At 38.8% G+C, this 14,761-nt stretch overlaps 1 protein-coding gene across 2 annotated transcripts in view; it reads left to right on the forward strand.

Moving 5' to 3' along the window:
* The first annotated feature begins 403 nt into the window (after nucleotides 1–403).
* LOC117878885 (endoplasmic reticulum aminopeptidase 2-like) overlaps nucleotides 404–14,761 on the forward strand; it is a 34,792-nt gene continuing 20,434 nt past the window's right edge. Inside the window, exons 1-8 of one of the 2 annotated variants that reach the window (XM_034773545.1) lie at nucleotides 404–1,832; nucleotides 4,339–4,975; nucleotides 7,128–7,266; nucleotides 8,138–8,272; nucleotides 9,904–10,024; nucleotides 12,100–12,254; nucleotides 14,310–14,423; nucleotides 14,515–14,646. In XM_034773545.1, coding sequence (XP_034629436.1) covers nucleotides 4,479–4,975; nucleotides 7,128–7,266; nucleotides 8,138–8,272; nucleotides 9,904–10,024; nucleotides 12,100–12,254; nucleotides 14,310–14,423; nucleotides 14,515–14,646 — 1,293 coding nt within the window. In that variant the 5' untranslated portion in view covers nucleotides 404–1,832; nucleotides 4,339–4,478. The remainder of the gene's footprint in view (nucleotides 1,833–4,338; nucleotides 4,976–7,127; nucleotides 7,267–8,137; nucleotides 8,273–9,903; nucleotides 10,025–12,099; nucleotides 12,255–14,309; nucleotides 14,424–14,514; nucleotides 14,647–14,761) is intronic. The other variant, XM_034773544.1, reaches the window with a different exon arrangement.

Below are 14,761 nucleotides of genomic sequence, written 5' to 3' on the forward strand. Positions count from 1 at the left end.
CAGCTTGTGGAGCCTTCACCCTTGCCATGAGAAAGTTATACCAATGGAACCAAATTAGTTTAGAAACAGGTTTATTTAAATAGATGCAACCCATGTGTGTGGATACTTTAAGTTTTTAGCCTTAACTTTAGAATGCCTTATATAAAATTAGCATAAAAAAGGCAAAGAACCAGTTTAAGCTAAATCTAAGGCATTCCAAAACTGAAATAAGTATCCACACAAGGGAGTTGCACTGATTTAACTAAATCTGCTTCTAAACCAATTTAGGAAGCGGCGCGGGCCAAGGGACGTACTGGCCACCACTTCCAGCAGCTCCCATTGGCTTGGAGCAGCGAACCGCGGCCAGTGGGAGCCACGATTAGCCAGACCTGCAGACGCGGCAGGTAAACAAACCGGCCCGGCCTGCCAGGGGCTTTCCCTATACAAGCGTCGTCCCAAGTTTGGGAAACACTGCAATATGGGAATCACGCCTGCCTCAAATTTTTGTTAATCCTGAAGTACTGATATTGGGGGGAGGAGGAGTTGAAATAGTTTGTGTTATTGAATTTTCTATTAAAATGTCTGCTTCTCTCCAAGAGTCAGTTATGTGGGCCATACTATCAAGTAGAAATAGCTGCAATATGTGATCAAGAACAGTTTGACTTCATTACTGAAACTTGATTGCCAAGCCTAATTTTTCTTGTGATCATTGGGCATGTAGTTCCTCTGATACCTACACAATGTGATTAGTATCACAGTCCTGGGCTTGAGACCTTTTTCTAGCAATGATGTCTGTGATAGGATTCCTAGTGAATTTCTTTCCTTCATGTTAACAAAAGAGGTTAACACAATTCTAAAATATAGGAATCATATGTAGAATTGCTCCACTGAGTGTCATTAATTATTGTGTGGATCAGTGACATGAAGGAAGAGAAAGAAAGTTTGGAAAGGTGGGGTGGAAAGTGAGTAGCATTCAGTCATTCAGTTTAGTCTTTTTGGTGGTTCTGGTGTTTGTCAATAATGGAGAAGTGTTTTTCATACCAAAGTGATTTTATTTTTCTAACAAGTGCACTGTTTTTCAGAACAGCTTTATGACAAACACTGCACTGAACAATAACATCAATATTTCTCTTCTGCACAATTAATGACCAAATGTTATGGTCACAGAAAGTGCTGTTTATTTGACAACAGTTATGACAATAGAACAAAAATCCTATACAGAAATAGGGAAGACAGCCCATGCTTATGACAGTCTTTTGGGAGAATAATCCAGTTGAGCAGCTCATCACATCTTTGACTTCAATGGACTTGTGATAATTTACACCAGTTTAAAATCTGTACTGTTGATTTTTATTTTAAGGTTTTTTAGTCTGGGATTTTCAAATGAGCCTGGGAAGTGCCTATGTCTATTCCTTTTCTATTTTTAAAGCTTCCTAAAATGTCAGCCCCCAGTACACATCTTTACTTGTAATGCCTTAAAAGCAATTTTACTACAATTTCAGTTTCAGGGATAGCCGCAGAAGAAAAGCATATACATGCATTTGTTTCACAAATAACATTAAGTATAGGACAGCAGATTGCAATATTTTATCAGAATGCAAAGTTGTTTCTGAAAAGTTAAAAATCTTTCAACTGGCAGCCACAAGAGGTGGCTATTTTCCTACTTTTGTCTCAACAAGAGCGGGCGATGACAAACTGAAAAGAAACTGAAAATAAAAGGACAATTCTGCCTTCTGTACTGTTAAAGAAAGAGACGAGACGGTAACGTACTGTAGCACCTGTTTGCTTGTTTTATTTATATTCTGTATTTTATTTTTACTGGATTTTCAAAAAATACATACCTAACAGTGCATGTATGTAATATATATATAATTATAATTGTAATTATAATAACAATAATTGAATAAGAGAACCTTTTATGTTATCCTAGGCCTCTCTTACTGGGTTAAGAAAGATTAAAACAATCAGACACTGAGGGTGAAATTCACTCTGTGCAGAGGGACAGCAGAAGGCCTATGCAACACTTAAATCATATTTCAAAGACTAGGCCCTGATTCAGCAAGGCACAAAACCTTACGATTAACTTTAAACATGAGCATTCCCTAGAATGTGTGAGGGCCTGAGCTAGAGCCTTAAGTGAGATTTTAGTGGTGTTTAAGCCTTCTGCATAGGGGAGATGGAGGCGGGAAATCCAGACTAAGATCTTAGAGCCAGCAAACAGTGTTTGGCACATATAGCAAATACTTAAGGGGAGGCAATAGACCATCACATTTACCATAGTTCTTTATTCAGTGATAAAGACAATTTGGAGATTTTCCATTCACCATTAAATCTTGGGAATTACTGTAGCTTTGTTTTTTTCCTGATGCTAACTTGTAACTATTTGTAAAACGTCTTTCAGAAATGAATGAATTTAAAATGTGAGTTGAAACTGTGAAAAATAATAATACATATGTAAAACTGGAGATATCTTTATTCACTCAGCTTCACATTAAAATAACTTTTGCAAGCAAAAGTACAAAACATAATTTCAATAGTTTTACTTTTATGATTCTGGAAAACAAATTAAAAACAGCCAGGTACTGAGGCTTAAAAGTGGGGCCCTGATGATTTGTAACCAACAGACAATATTTAACTGAATTGGTTGCAGATTTTTAATGTGAGTCACTGGTGCACAGTTTGATTGGTATTCTGTCCTCTGGGCATTTTAAGTACAATTTGTGCTTCTAAGAGTGATTTTGCAGTTTTGAGCCTTCAATTTTATCTAACCTATATATCTTGTATTTATAAATATAAATAAGGCTAAGATTTTGTCATGGATATTTTTAGTAAAAGACATGGACAGGTCATGAGCAATAAAGAAAAATTAACAGAAGCCCATGACCTATCCGTGACTTTTACTAAAATTATCCTTGACAAAATGGGGTGCTCAGCTGTGGAGTTCCCACACCACCTGCAGAGGTTGGGCAGCTACGGGGGCCGCTCCCAGCTCTGGGGGCCCCCACTGCCTGTGGGGATTCAAAGCTTCCGGGTCCCCCAGCTCGGAGCTCCAGGGTACCCACAGCGCCCATGGCGGCTCAGAGCTCTGGGGTACCCCACCCTCCGTGGCAGCTGGGAGCTCTGGGGAGCCCCCACCACCCACATTGGCCAGGAGCTATGGTGGGCCTCTGCTGCCTGTGGCATCCAGGAGCTGCGGCCCCGCTGCCCGCAGCTGCTGGCAGCTCCAATGCCCACGGGGAACTGTGGGGTCCCCCTGCTGCAGCGGGCGGTGGGGAGATCCTGCAGATCCCGGCTGACGGCTGAATTCATGGAGGTCGCAGGAAGTCACAGATTCCGTGACTTCCACAACCTCCATGAAAAAATTGTAGCCTTAATTATAAAGTATCTTAAATCAAATCACAGGTTTCTTTGACCAAGTGTCTTTGACTCTTCTCTTTAGCTGAGCTCCATACCAGAGCTGTTAGCCAGACGTGTGTCTGAGTTGCACAGCTCTTAAAATTTCTTCGGTGGTTGACTGACATTCATTCAGGCAGAAAAATGTCTGCACCTAAGCTAGGGCATCACAGCATCATTTGCAGGGGTCCTGATCTCTGACATTTGTCTCTCTGTTGCTGCTGAAATGCACAGCCTGGTCTGTGGCACTGGGTTCTCTGGTACTGAATTTGGGTTGTTTGAAGGGCCCTACTTGGTTTCTCAGGGCTGCTTTCTGCATCTTCATTTTCATGGCTGCTGAGGGGATGCTAAATCTTTTCTTCATCCAAGCTCACAGTTGGAGGAACCCAACATTTCTTATTTTAATCTTGCATTGTTTAAACACAGGTAAGGCAGTGCTAAATACAGAAACAAAAGCAAAGCAGGAAGAGCCAAACAGACTTTTAAAGAATTATTGGGGTTTTTCCCCCTCCGTTGCACAAAAAATTCATTCACAATAAAGGCTTGTTTTTCAAAAATGAACATATACTGTTAGCATGATTGCAATCAGGTTTTTAAGCTTGCAAGTAGCCTGCTGTACATTTCAGTCCACAACCAGCCCAAATACCTTGCACTCTCACATAGCTGTGATAAATATACATACAGTTGCACATACTTCTGAGTATCACAGTTTTTGAAAATCAACCCTTAATGATGCCTTCACCCAAACATAGAACAAAATATGGGTCTGGATCCTGCAATCAGATCCATGCAGGCAGACCCCTATACCAGCATGGATTAGATTGCATGATTGGGTCCGTGATGGGTAAAATCCCTACTAATTGGCAGAGCAATGTTAACACATTTTTAAAATAAGTCAGCTTCTGTCCCAAATAACTTGATTGTACATATATAGAGTACTCATATTGGTCCTTTTCTGCCTTTCAGGATAAGCAGTCAAGAAATTCTCTGCTAGACAGAAGATATGCATTTTTGGTTTTTTTGTTTTTGATTGTTAGAATAAAATGTTGAAGTAGCTAAAATACCAAATCCTATAAACAATTACAACATTTCAGTGGCCAGTGGCAATGCTATTGCTATTACACATTTTGAACTTTGTTGGAATTAATTATGCCCTCAATGGAGAAAGAAGCATTGAAAACACATCTTTTCCTATAGCAACAAATGGACAGCCATTTCCGTGGAATAAATTAAGGCTCCCTGGTTGGATCCTCCCAGTCCATTATGACCTTCTAATTCACCCGAATCTGACTTCATTAATATTCATGGGATCTGTGAAGATTGAAGTCACTGTGGTACATGAAACTAGCACCATAGTCTTACATAGCAAACATCTGGAAATCACCAGTGCAGCTATTGAGGAGGAAAATGGAAAGACCCAAGCAGATTTAAAACAAATGAAAGTTTTGGAATACCCGCCCCATGAGCAAATTGCCTTTCTATATGCTGAACCATTGCTGGTGGATAAGAAGTATTTCCTCTCTATAAACTATATTGCCAATCTTTCAGACGGTTTCTATGGCTTTTATAAAAGTACTTACAAAACTAAGGATGGTCAAACAAGGTAAGTAAAGGCTACAAAAGACTTCATACCATATTGTTATATTGATCTTCTCAATATAAAGTTCTTGTACTTTAAACTGGAGAAAATAATGCTATAATAGTTTAATAACATGCTGACTTTTTATCTCTAAGGGTTTTATTTTGTTTGCTGTACATTAATACTGCCATTGTTGTATTCCACTCTCTTCATGTAATAAAGTCTCCCATACCATAATTGTTGGTTTGTATTGTTGCTGTAGTTTTTTTTTTCAAACTTTATGAAAAAGATTAACAATATGTAATATTCTTAATTTTTTTCATGAAGTCAGAAAAGAAAAAATACAGCAACAGTATAAACCAACAATTATTCCAAAGCTCTATTTAAATAGAAACTATAAGAACTGATTACTATAACAACCTCAATTAATACACTTTTAGGGTAAAATACTACTCCATTCTGTACAGTGAATATGTTGTCTAGAGTGTAGATTTCAATTTCATAATCTGATCTTGATTCTAGTGTGAGATTTGCAGTGGCATCAATGGAAATTTCAGTCAGCTGTCAAGAATCACTGAGAGGCAATTAATTAAAGTCAATGGGGCTTAAGCTCTTAAATCACTTAGGCGCTTTTAAAATTTTTACTCTTTATAGATAAGGGTTCAAACATCTTCATAAACGTTTCGTGGGGGGACAGTCTTCCACTATGCGCTTGTATAAGCATCTCGGAGTTACCAATGTCTGTCAGAGTTTATAAGTCATTCCTAATTAATTGTTCCAAAGGAGTGAACAGAATAAGAGAATCTTCACTTTTCTTATATTCTGTAATTATATGTTTTATGCCATAGTTTGTCGCCATTTTGGTCCCAGGATATGAGAGGGACTAGGTAGGTGAGGTAATATCTTTTATTGGATCAATACATTTATTGGATCAATTTCTGTTAGGGCCCTACCAAATTCACAGTCCATTTTGGTCAATCTCACGGTCATAGGATTTAAAAAATCATAAATTTCATGATTTCAGCTATTTAAATCTGAAATTTCACAGTGTTGTAATTGTCGGAGTCCTGACACAAAAAGGAGCTGTGGGTGTGTCTCACAAGGTTATTGTAGGGGGGGGTTGCGGTACTGCTACCCTTACTTCTGTGCCGCTGTTGGCAGCAGCACTGCCTTCAGAGCTGGGCAGCTGGAGACCGGCAGCTTATGGCCAGGAGCCCAGCTCTGAAGGCAGAGCCACCACCAGTAGCAGCGCAGAAGTAAGGCTGGTATGGTATGATATTGCCACCCTTACTTCTGCACTGCTGCTGGCAGGACACTGCCTTCAGAGCTGGGTGCCTGACCAACAGCCGCCGCTCTCCAGCCGCCCAGCTCTGAAGGCAGTGCAGAAGTAAGGGTGGCAATACCGTGACCCCCCTAAAATAACCTTGCAACACCCTTACAACTCCCTTTTGGGTCAGGACCCCCAGTTTGAGAAACGCTGGTCTCCCCCGAGAAATCTGTGTAGTATAGGGTAAAAGCACACACACACAAAAAAACAGATTTCACAGAGGGAGACCAGATTTCACAGTCTGTGATGAGTTTTTCTTGGCCATGAATTTGGTAGGGCCCTACTTACTGAACCAACTTCTGTCGGTGAGATAAAGACATTACCTCGCCCACCTAGTCTCTTTAATCAGATTACTTGTTGTTCTGAAGAATCAAAAATCGCTTCAATGGCAGCATGGATACATAGTTAAGATCTCTCTCTATTATGACTTAACCATTTTGTAACATTGCTAGGGGACAATTGTATTGTGACCTGGTATCTGGATTTTGTCATGGTCAGAGAACCTAGTTACAGTACAGTTTTCCCCTGATCCAGTTACAACAAATGACAGGATTCTCAAAGATATATGGGTGCCTAACTCCCATTGAAATCAATGGGAAAATATTTGAAACCAATGGGAGTTAGATGCCTAAATACTGTTAAGGATCTGGGCCATTGTGCCTCAAGGACAGCACCCACTAAGTGCCTAGAAAAGTCTCTATGGCTACCTTACTGTTTAGATTTCCTTTATCCAAGAAATTTTACTTATAGGCTATCAAGTGAATGTCGAATGAGTTTTGGTTTAGTAATTTACCTTGGTAAAGAAAAACACTTTTCTTGAAAATTCTGCTACTTGCTTTGTCCTTTCAGATTGTTGGCTTCTACTCATTTTGAACCTACTTCAGCCCGCATGGCATTCCCATGTTTTGACGAACCATCCTTTAAGGCAAATTATACAATAAAGATTCGGAGGGATGGGCAACATAGTGCACTATCTAATATGCCAAAGGTGATTTTTTTCAGTCGTATCCTCAAGTGCTTTGCACCCATGTATGTGTTTTCTTCCTTTCTTTGGTGGTTGCTATTCATGTGTTTATATGAGACCAAATAAGGTGGGCCTGTGGTTTCCTTATATAATGCAAAGAGTTGTTTTGTCCCTTGTTTTTACATTGTCCATAATAGGAGAATAAGGGGGTACATAGAACTAATTCAAAGAAATAATTCTTCATGCAGCATCAGCCTGAGGAATTCACTGCTGTAGACTGTCAGAGGCAGATACAGTGGAAGGGTAATTTTGTGACCTCTTTAGCAGCATCTATAATTATACATGCTAAAATAACAGTAATCAAATCTCATGACCTATGTTATTCAAGAGGTCAGAATAGATGGTCTTAAAATCTGAATGCATGAATCACGCTTCAGGGCATAAACTGATTACTAACAGGGGACAGGAAGGAATTTAGCAAAGCAGGAAGGAATATTGCAAAAAAAAAAATTATCTGCCTTCCTCTGAAATATTAGGTATGGACTATTGTCACAGGCAGAATACTTTGACTTGATGAACCAATAGTCTGATCATCCGGTATGGCAAATCCTATATTATTATTCTGTCCTATATTAAAAATAAAAAATATCTGAGCTGATAATTGGTCCTTTAGTCACCAGTTCTAATTATTCCATCCTTCAGCTGCAGGAAGGTTAGGCAGGTAGTCTACCCATCTCCCAGTGCTTGCCTAAGTTCCCTCTTAACTTTCACATTGGATAATATATGTTGAAGAGTTTTACAAAGAACAATGGCAGTTTTATTGAAAAATGAAATGCATCTACATACTAGAAGTAGAACTGAGTATATGTGGTCTGTCTCAATTCATGTTTTCTAGGTAAAGACTCTAAAGCTAGACAACAACCTGTTTGAAGATCACTTTGCAGAGAGTGTAAAAATGAGCACCTACTTGGTAGCATTTATAGTTAGTGATTTCCAGTCAGTCAGTCGTACAACTTCATCTGGAATTAAGGTAGGTTTTAAAGATGATTATATATTCAGTTGAGAACCATCCATTTCCCTTCCTTCCATGGCCAGCATAGATCACCCAAACTTAACAATTGGACTTGCATTCAGAACCTGTCCACAGTGCTCTTTACTTGGCTAAAAGGGTCAGCAATGTACAATGCATATCAAGTAACTTTTACCTTCCAACAGTTTGGGCATGCTGCCTACACAATGGTACTAGCCATTGTTGAACTTTTAGGAATCAAATCTAGGGTTTGCCCAACTAAAATAACCAACAGGCCACATCAAACACTTGCCAGCTATACTGAAAATGTAGAAAGTGGATAAGAAGGTATGAAGTGTTGGTTATTTATTGGTGTGTTCTCAGTGCAGCATATTTTGCTCATGGGATCTGGACAAGTAGATATTTCTTCATCTTGCCATAGCAAGATGGCATAGGTGCAGATCCACAAAGGTAGTTAAGTACCTAAATCCCAGTTTTAGGCATAACTGCAATCCATAAAACCACTGCTCACTGCCTCCTAACCCTGTATGTGCCTAAACTTACTCAGTTGCTTATATTTTCACTGTAAAAGTCCCCTAGATGCGGAAGTTTCTGCCTCTGGGCATGCATACTGCTATCTCGCTCTAAGCATCTGTATGTCTGTCTCCCGCCTAAGCCTTTGTGCGATGCATGAACCATTAAGATAAGATAAGCAGAGGAGCATCCGCCTCATCTGTGGGGCCCAATCTAGTAGGTATGCTACCAGATCAGGTCCCATTCAAAATCTGGCACAAGGAGGAGATGGTGCTGCCACCGCCCACATTATAACTTTTAGTCTAGTGGTTAGAGCACTCACCTGGGATGTGGGAAACCTGGGTTCATTTCCCTTCCACTCCCCAAGTGAGAGAGATGATTTGAACAGGGGTCTCCCACATCTCTCAGGAGAGTACTTCATCCACTGTGTTATGGGCTATTCTGATGTCAGGCTCCCTCAATCTCTCACTTTGGATAAATACTTAGTTACTGAAGCATTACTGGACTTCAGGTCTCCCACCTCCCAGGTGGGTTCCCTAATCATCAGGCTACAGAGTAATTCTCTCTCTCACCTAATGACTCTTTAACAACAAGGAGACCGGTAGCACCTTAAAGACTAACAGATTTATTTGGGCTTAAGCTTTCGTGAGTAAAAAACCTCACTTCTTCAGATGCATGGAGTGAAAGTTACAAATGCAGGCATTATAAGTTACAGATGCAGGCCTCCCTGCAACCTGAACTTGGGTGCCTAGCTCTGTGAGAAGGGTGGACTTAGAATACACCCCTTTCCTTGGCTCCCTGCCTAGTATATTGGCTTTTGTAAATAGCATTCTTTGGCACCTATTTCTCCCCATTTATTATACAGGGAACCTAAGCACCTAACTCAGGCTTTGTGTATTGCATTGTTGTTCCAGTGATTTTTCTAGGTGGCTGAAAGTTATGCAGTGAAACATTGACAGTCACAATGCCTAATGCATTGTGGATCCAGCCCATAGTTCTTACTCTGCATTTTGCATTCTTAAACTAAATTCAAAGGAAGTGAAAAGCAACCAAACAACTGCTTCATTGTACTTTAAGCCATATTTCATGTAGTTGTATATATTGTATTTATTCAACAGGTGTCAGTATATGTCACTCCAGAGAAACTGAATCAAGCTCATTATGCACTGGAAGCTGCCATAAAGATATTGGAATTCTATGAGCACTATTTTGGTATCTATTACCCTCTCCCAAAACAAGGTAATTTGCTGAAACCTATGCCTAATGTTCAATAAAACAGGAGGTTGTAAGATGGTAAGTAAATTTGAGCCCATTATTATTTATTTATTGTTACTTTTTATTTAGAAAGTGTGGCGTAGCAGGGTACAATCCAGAATAATGAATAGCTGTGTCACTTCTGCTCTGTAACCTAGGGTGTCCTTTACAATGCCTTGCTGCTCACAAACGGACTCCAGCATGTAAGTCACTCCCAGTATGTCTATGTGAGTGCTGCAGCCAGCCAGCCACACCTTGGCTATTACCAGCCTTAGTTTACCACAGGGTGAACCCAATACATGCCCAGTCTTGGTTTTCCCCCGCGGGACATATATCCCATACTTCCCAGCCCTCTTCTGGACAGTGCAAATATACTGAGTCCATTATTCCTTTAAGGAAATAATATGTGCACAACTTGTTGTCCTAAATGGAGTTACTCAGACATGTCAACTTGAACACCTTGGATCAGATAAAACAATAAAGCAAGTGTATTAGCTACGAAGAGAGGGATGTTAAGTGTATACAAGTAATGAGGCATAAAAATTAGACATGGTTACAAGAAAAATAACGATAGAACGCTTATTAATGCCTAACTTAACAAATTATATTAAAGCAAAATTTTCTCACCACATACTTTCAGCAGTCTTGCTGACCAACTTCTGTAGGTCACGACCCCTCCCCTGGAGTCCAACACCTGCTTCCTTTGTCTCTTCAAGTACAGTGAATGCGGTAGGCAGGGAGAGAGAGAGAGAGAGAGAGAGAGGTGCCTTCGAGTATTTGTTCCTCCTTTTATAGTTTCAGTTCTTCTCTTAAAAACCTTTCCAGCTGAGAACCAGGAGCCAAAAAGTATATGTGGAAAAATATTCCCTGCTGTTTTTTTCACCTGTATGAACTTTGTCTTCCCTTCTTATGTGATTATTCTAACTTGCATTTAAGCAGTAAAGAAGCAGAGCATGCTTACCTTTGTTTAGAACAAACCTGTTTGCCAGCTTATGTTTGGGCAGGGCTGTCAGGTTTGGAACATGTTAATAACATCATATAGGAGAATCTCATAACTTCACAAACAATGTCGCCACACATATTTTATCAGGACCATACTGACCACCAAATTATGAGTTTTCAAATGGTACCTTACAAGGTATGTGTACAAAGATTTTACAATAGTGAGTAGGGTGTGAATACATGAGTGTGTTATGTCACATATAGCCTGTATACGTGCTTTGCTTAAAAAGTATGAAAATGAGATCCCTGCCATGAAGATCTTGCAATCGAAATAAACATACAGAAAAATGAGGGAAGGCATACAGCAAAAGTAAAATATTCGAGCAGTGATGTATAACCTGCATCCTGTTAGTTCCAAAATTTCCCTAGCTTTTGTATATTTATTTTATTTTATTAATTTATATATCTGAACCAGAGATATATAAATTTGGGAAGTGATTGCAAATGGTATTCTTAGGGCTAAACAATTATGAGGATCCTTGGGGGGGATGGTTTAGGATGTTTTGCCTAATTATTAATCTAGATATTTGGTTTGGTAAATTAAGAAATCCATTTTTTTTAAAGTGATAAACAGAAGTAGTTACTTTACAGTGGCCAAATCCTCTTTTTACCATGCTCTTGGAAAGATTATCAATTACAGAATAGTCTCTTTGAGCAAGTCTTGCTTCTCTTGGCAGCATTTATTTTTTGATAACACTAGAGAAATTATACAATACCAGGAAGATACTTCACTTTTGATCATTTTTGGTGGCAGGAGGCACTGTAAAGAAGTACTTCCTCTGTATGTGAAAGTTAGTTCCTGTAGCTGTTGAAAACTATAGACCATCAAAGCATTTCTGGTAGCTGGAAGAGATTTAAGTATGTGGTTGTCGTGTTACCTTTTCACATATGGCCTGATCAACTCCCATTGAAGTCAATAGAAGACTCCCACCAGTTTCAGCGGGACCTGAATCAAACCAATAGTGGAGACATTTTCATTTAGTATTTCCTCTACTAGACTTGAGCAATGATTCAAATGTCCCATATATCAATGTATATTAAGTTCAACTGCTTTTCAGATCTTGTTGCTGTCCCTGACTTTCAGTCAGGAGCCATGGAGAACTGGGGCCTGACCACATACAGAGAGACTTCTCTGCTTTATGATCCTGAGACTTCTTCAGCTTCTGACAAACTTTGGGTTACCATGGTGATAGGACATGAACTTGCTCATCAGGTAGTCTAGTTTGGATAGTCTATTGTGCATGTCCATCAGGACAAGGAAGGATCTATGTTATAGATATTAATCAAAACAGCATTTTTGTTTTTAAGTATTTCTGCTCTGAAAATTGGCTCTGTAAAAACGGCATTATGGATTCCATGTACATTGTCTCTAGTGTGCCAGTCATAAAATGGCCCCCATCACTAAAGCATCTAGGCATTTTACAAACATTAAACTATTCACACAGAACCCTTATAAGATAGGGGAAGTTTTATCGCTTCTTTTTTCTCTTAACAAGTGGGGTACAGAGGTACACAGAAGTTAAGTGCCTGACTTTCAGAAGCACTCAGCACCCACACTCTGTTTGAAGTTATTGTGAAATTTGGATGTTCGGTGCTTAAAGTTGCTTGCCCAAGATCACATAAAAAGTCAGTCGCAGAGGTGGGAATTGAAGCTAGATCTCTTGAATCATCAGTTTGTTATATAACCACACAGACATTTTTCCTCTCTGAAATGATAATGTACATCAGTGAAGAGAATTCAGTTCTTAGCTATATTGGCTCTGCAATACTGATAGGTGTCAAAAGTGTAAACCCTTATATTTGCCACTTTAGTAAACAACTAAGATTCTGAACACAAGGAGCATGTATATTGAGTAAGAAGTTGCCATTTTTGAATTTGAACTTTACAGAGTAGAACTGCATTTTAAGGAATTAATACCATGATTCATCAAGAGGCTTCAGATTAATTGATGACAGTATGGCAAAGCATTGACATTAAAAACTGTTTTTCTATTGATTCATAAATTAGTCTGGTTTTGATTTATTAAGGACTAGTGTAGATTTCCAATTGTTAATTTCTATAGCAGATATAGAAATTAACTATTTGTTTGAGCTAGCACAGGCGTAGGCAACCTATGGCACAGGTGCCAAAGGTGGCACGCGAACTGATTTTCAGTGACACTCACACTGCCCGGGTCCTTGCCACTGGTCCGGGGGGCTCTGCATTTTAATTTAATTTTAAATGAAGCTTCTTAAATATTTTAAAAACCTTATTTACTTTACATACAACAATAGTTTAGTTATATATTATAGACTTACAGAAAGAGACTTTCTAAAAACATTAAAATGTATTACTGGCATGTGAAACTTTAAATTAGGGTGAATAAATGAAGACTCGGCACACCACTTCCGAAAGGTTGCCGACCCTTGAGCTAGCATATTGAAAATATCTATATATCTCATAAGCTACTTTACTAAATATCTTATTTACTGTATTTCTAAACTCTGGGTCAAATCTTACTCCCCTGAGTCCTGAGGGTGGTCCCACTGACTTTAAACCAACTACTCATGCTAGTAAGGAAAGCAGGGTTTGGCCTTAACGAACACTTTTTTATAAAACCAGTGAAACATTCTAAAGATGAATGCCGGTGACATTCATTTATGTTCAAAAAAAGATTCAAGTACTTGTCCTCTAATGGCTTTCCTAATAGTATACCATATTCAATATACTCCCCTTATTATTTATTTAAATAAAAAGAAATTGATGATTAAGAATTTGGTGTGATAAATGAACAACACACAGTAATGATAAGCACTGCACTCATCCATTTTATTGCCACATGTTAGAGAATGATTTTCGCTGCTAACTGATTGCATAGCTTTCTGAATGCCTAGAGTGATTTCCTGAGTGGTAGGATCATTGTTTTAGGTAATAAGAAATGGCCCAATTCCAGATCCTGTCCCAGGGGAAGACTAGGGTTGGGATACCGGACATGGCACAGCGCTTGCCAGAATTTGGCCTTGTCGATAGATTTATTGTTAATGTACTTATCAACTTTTTGTGACTGAGAAGAGATGTTTCACTATTATTTGGAAATCAGACATACCTCCATCTTTTAAAACACTCACTGCCGAAGTAATGTTATTGATTTAGTTGGAAAAAGTTCTTTATCCTTCCTCTCTGTCTGGGAGCCAGTAATGAATATTTTATTTCTTGATGAACCATTTGTCTTAATTCCTTTATATCTTCTTTATCTGTTTCTGAAAATATATTTTAATCTATTTTTAGTGGTTCGGTAATCTTGTTACCATGGAATGGTGGAATGACATTTGGCTGAATGAAGGGTTTGCTCGATACATGGAATTTATATCTGTTGATGCCACATACCCAGAGTTGCAAGTGGTATGTATGGTAAATTGTAGCCTGTTTCATTTATAATTCAAGATGGTTTTCCTGAAGTGAATACACAATTACCATCTTTTTACTCTTCCAGAATGATTATTTGTTAGGTACCTGCTTTGCAGCAATGGGAAGAGACTCTATGAACTCATCCCGCCCCATATCTTCAAAAGCAGAAAACCCAACACAGATCAAGGAAATGTTTGATACTGTGTCATATGACAAGGTAAATCTGCTTCATATTCATATGTAATGGCAATTGTTTTGAGTTGTATGACTGGTTTATAACGTTACGGGCAGCATAGACAGGAAACTTGGCATTAAAATAATATTAACAACTT

The sequence above is a fragment of the Trachemys scripta genome, chromosome 6 (genome assembly GCF_013100865.1).
Source record: "Trachemys scripta elegans isolate TJP31775 chromosome 6, CAS_Tse_1.0, whole genome shotgun sequence".
Taxonomy (NCBI): domain Eukaryota; kingdom Metazoa; phylum Chordata; order Testudines; family Emydidae; genus Trachemys; species Trachemys scripta.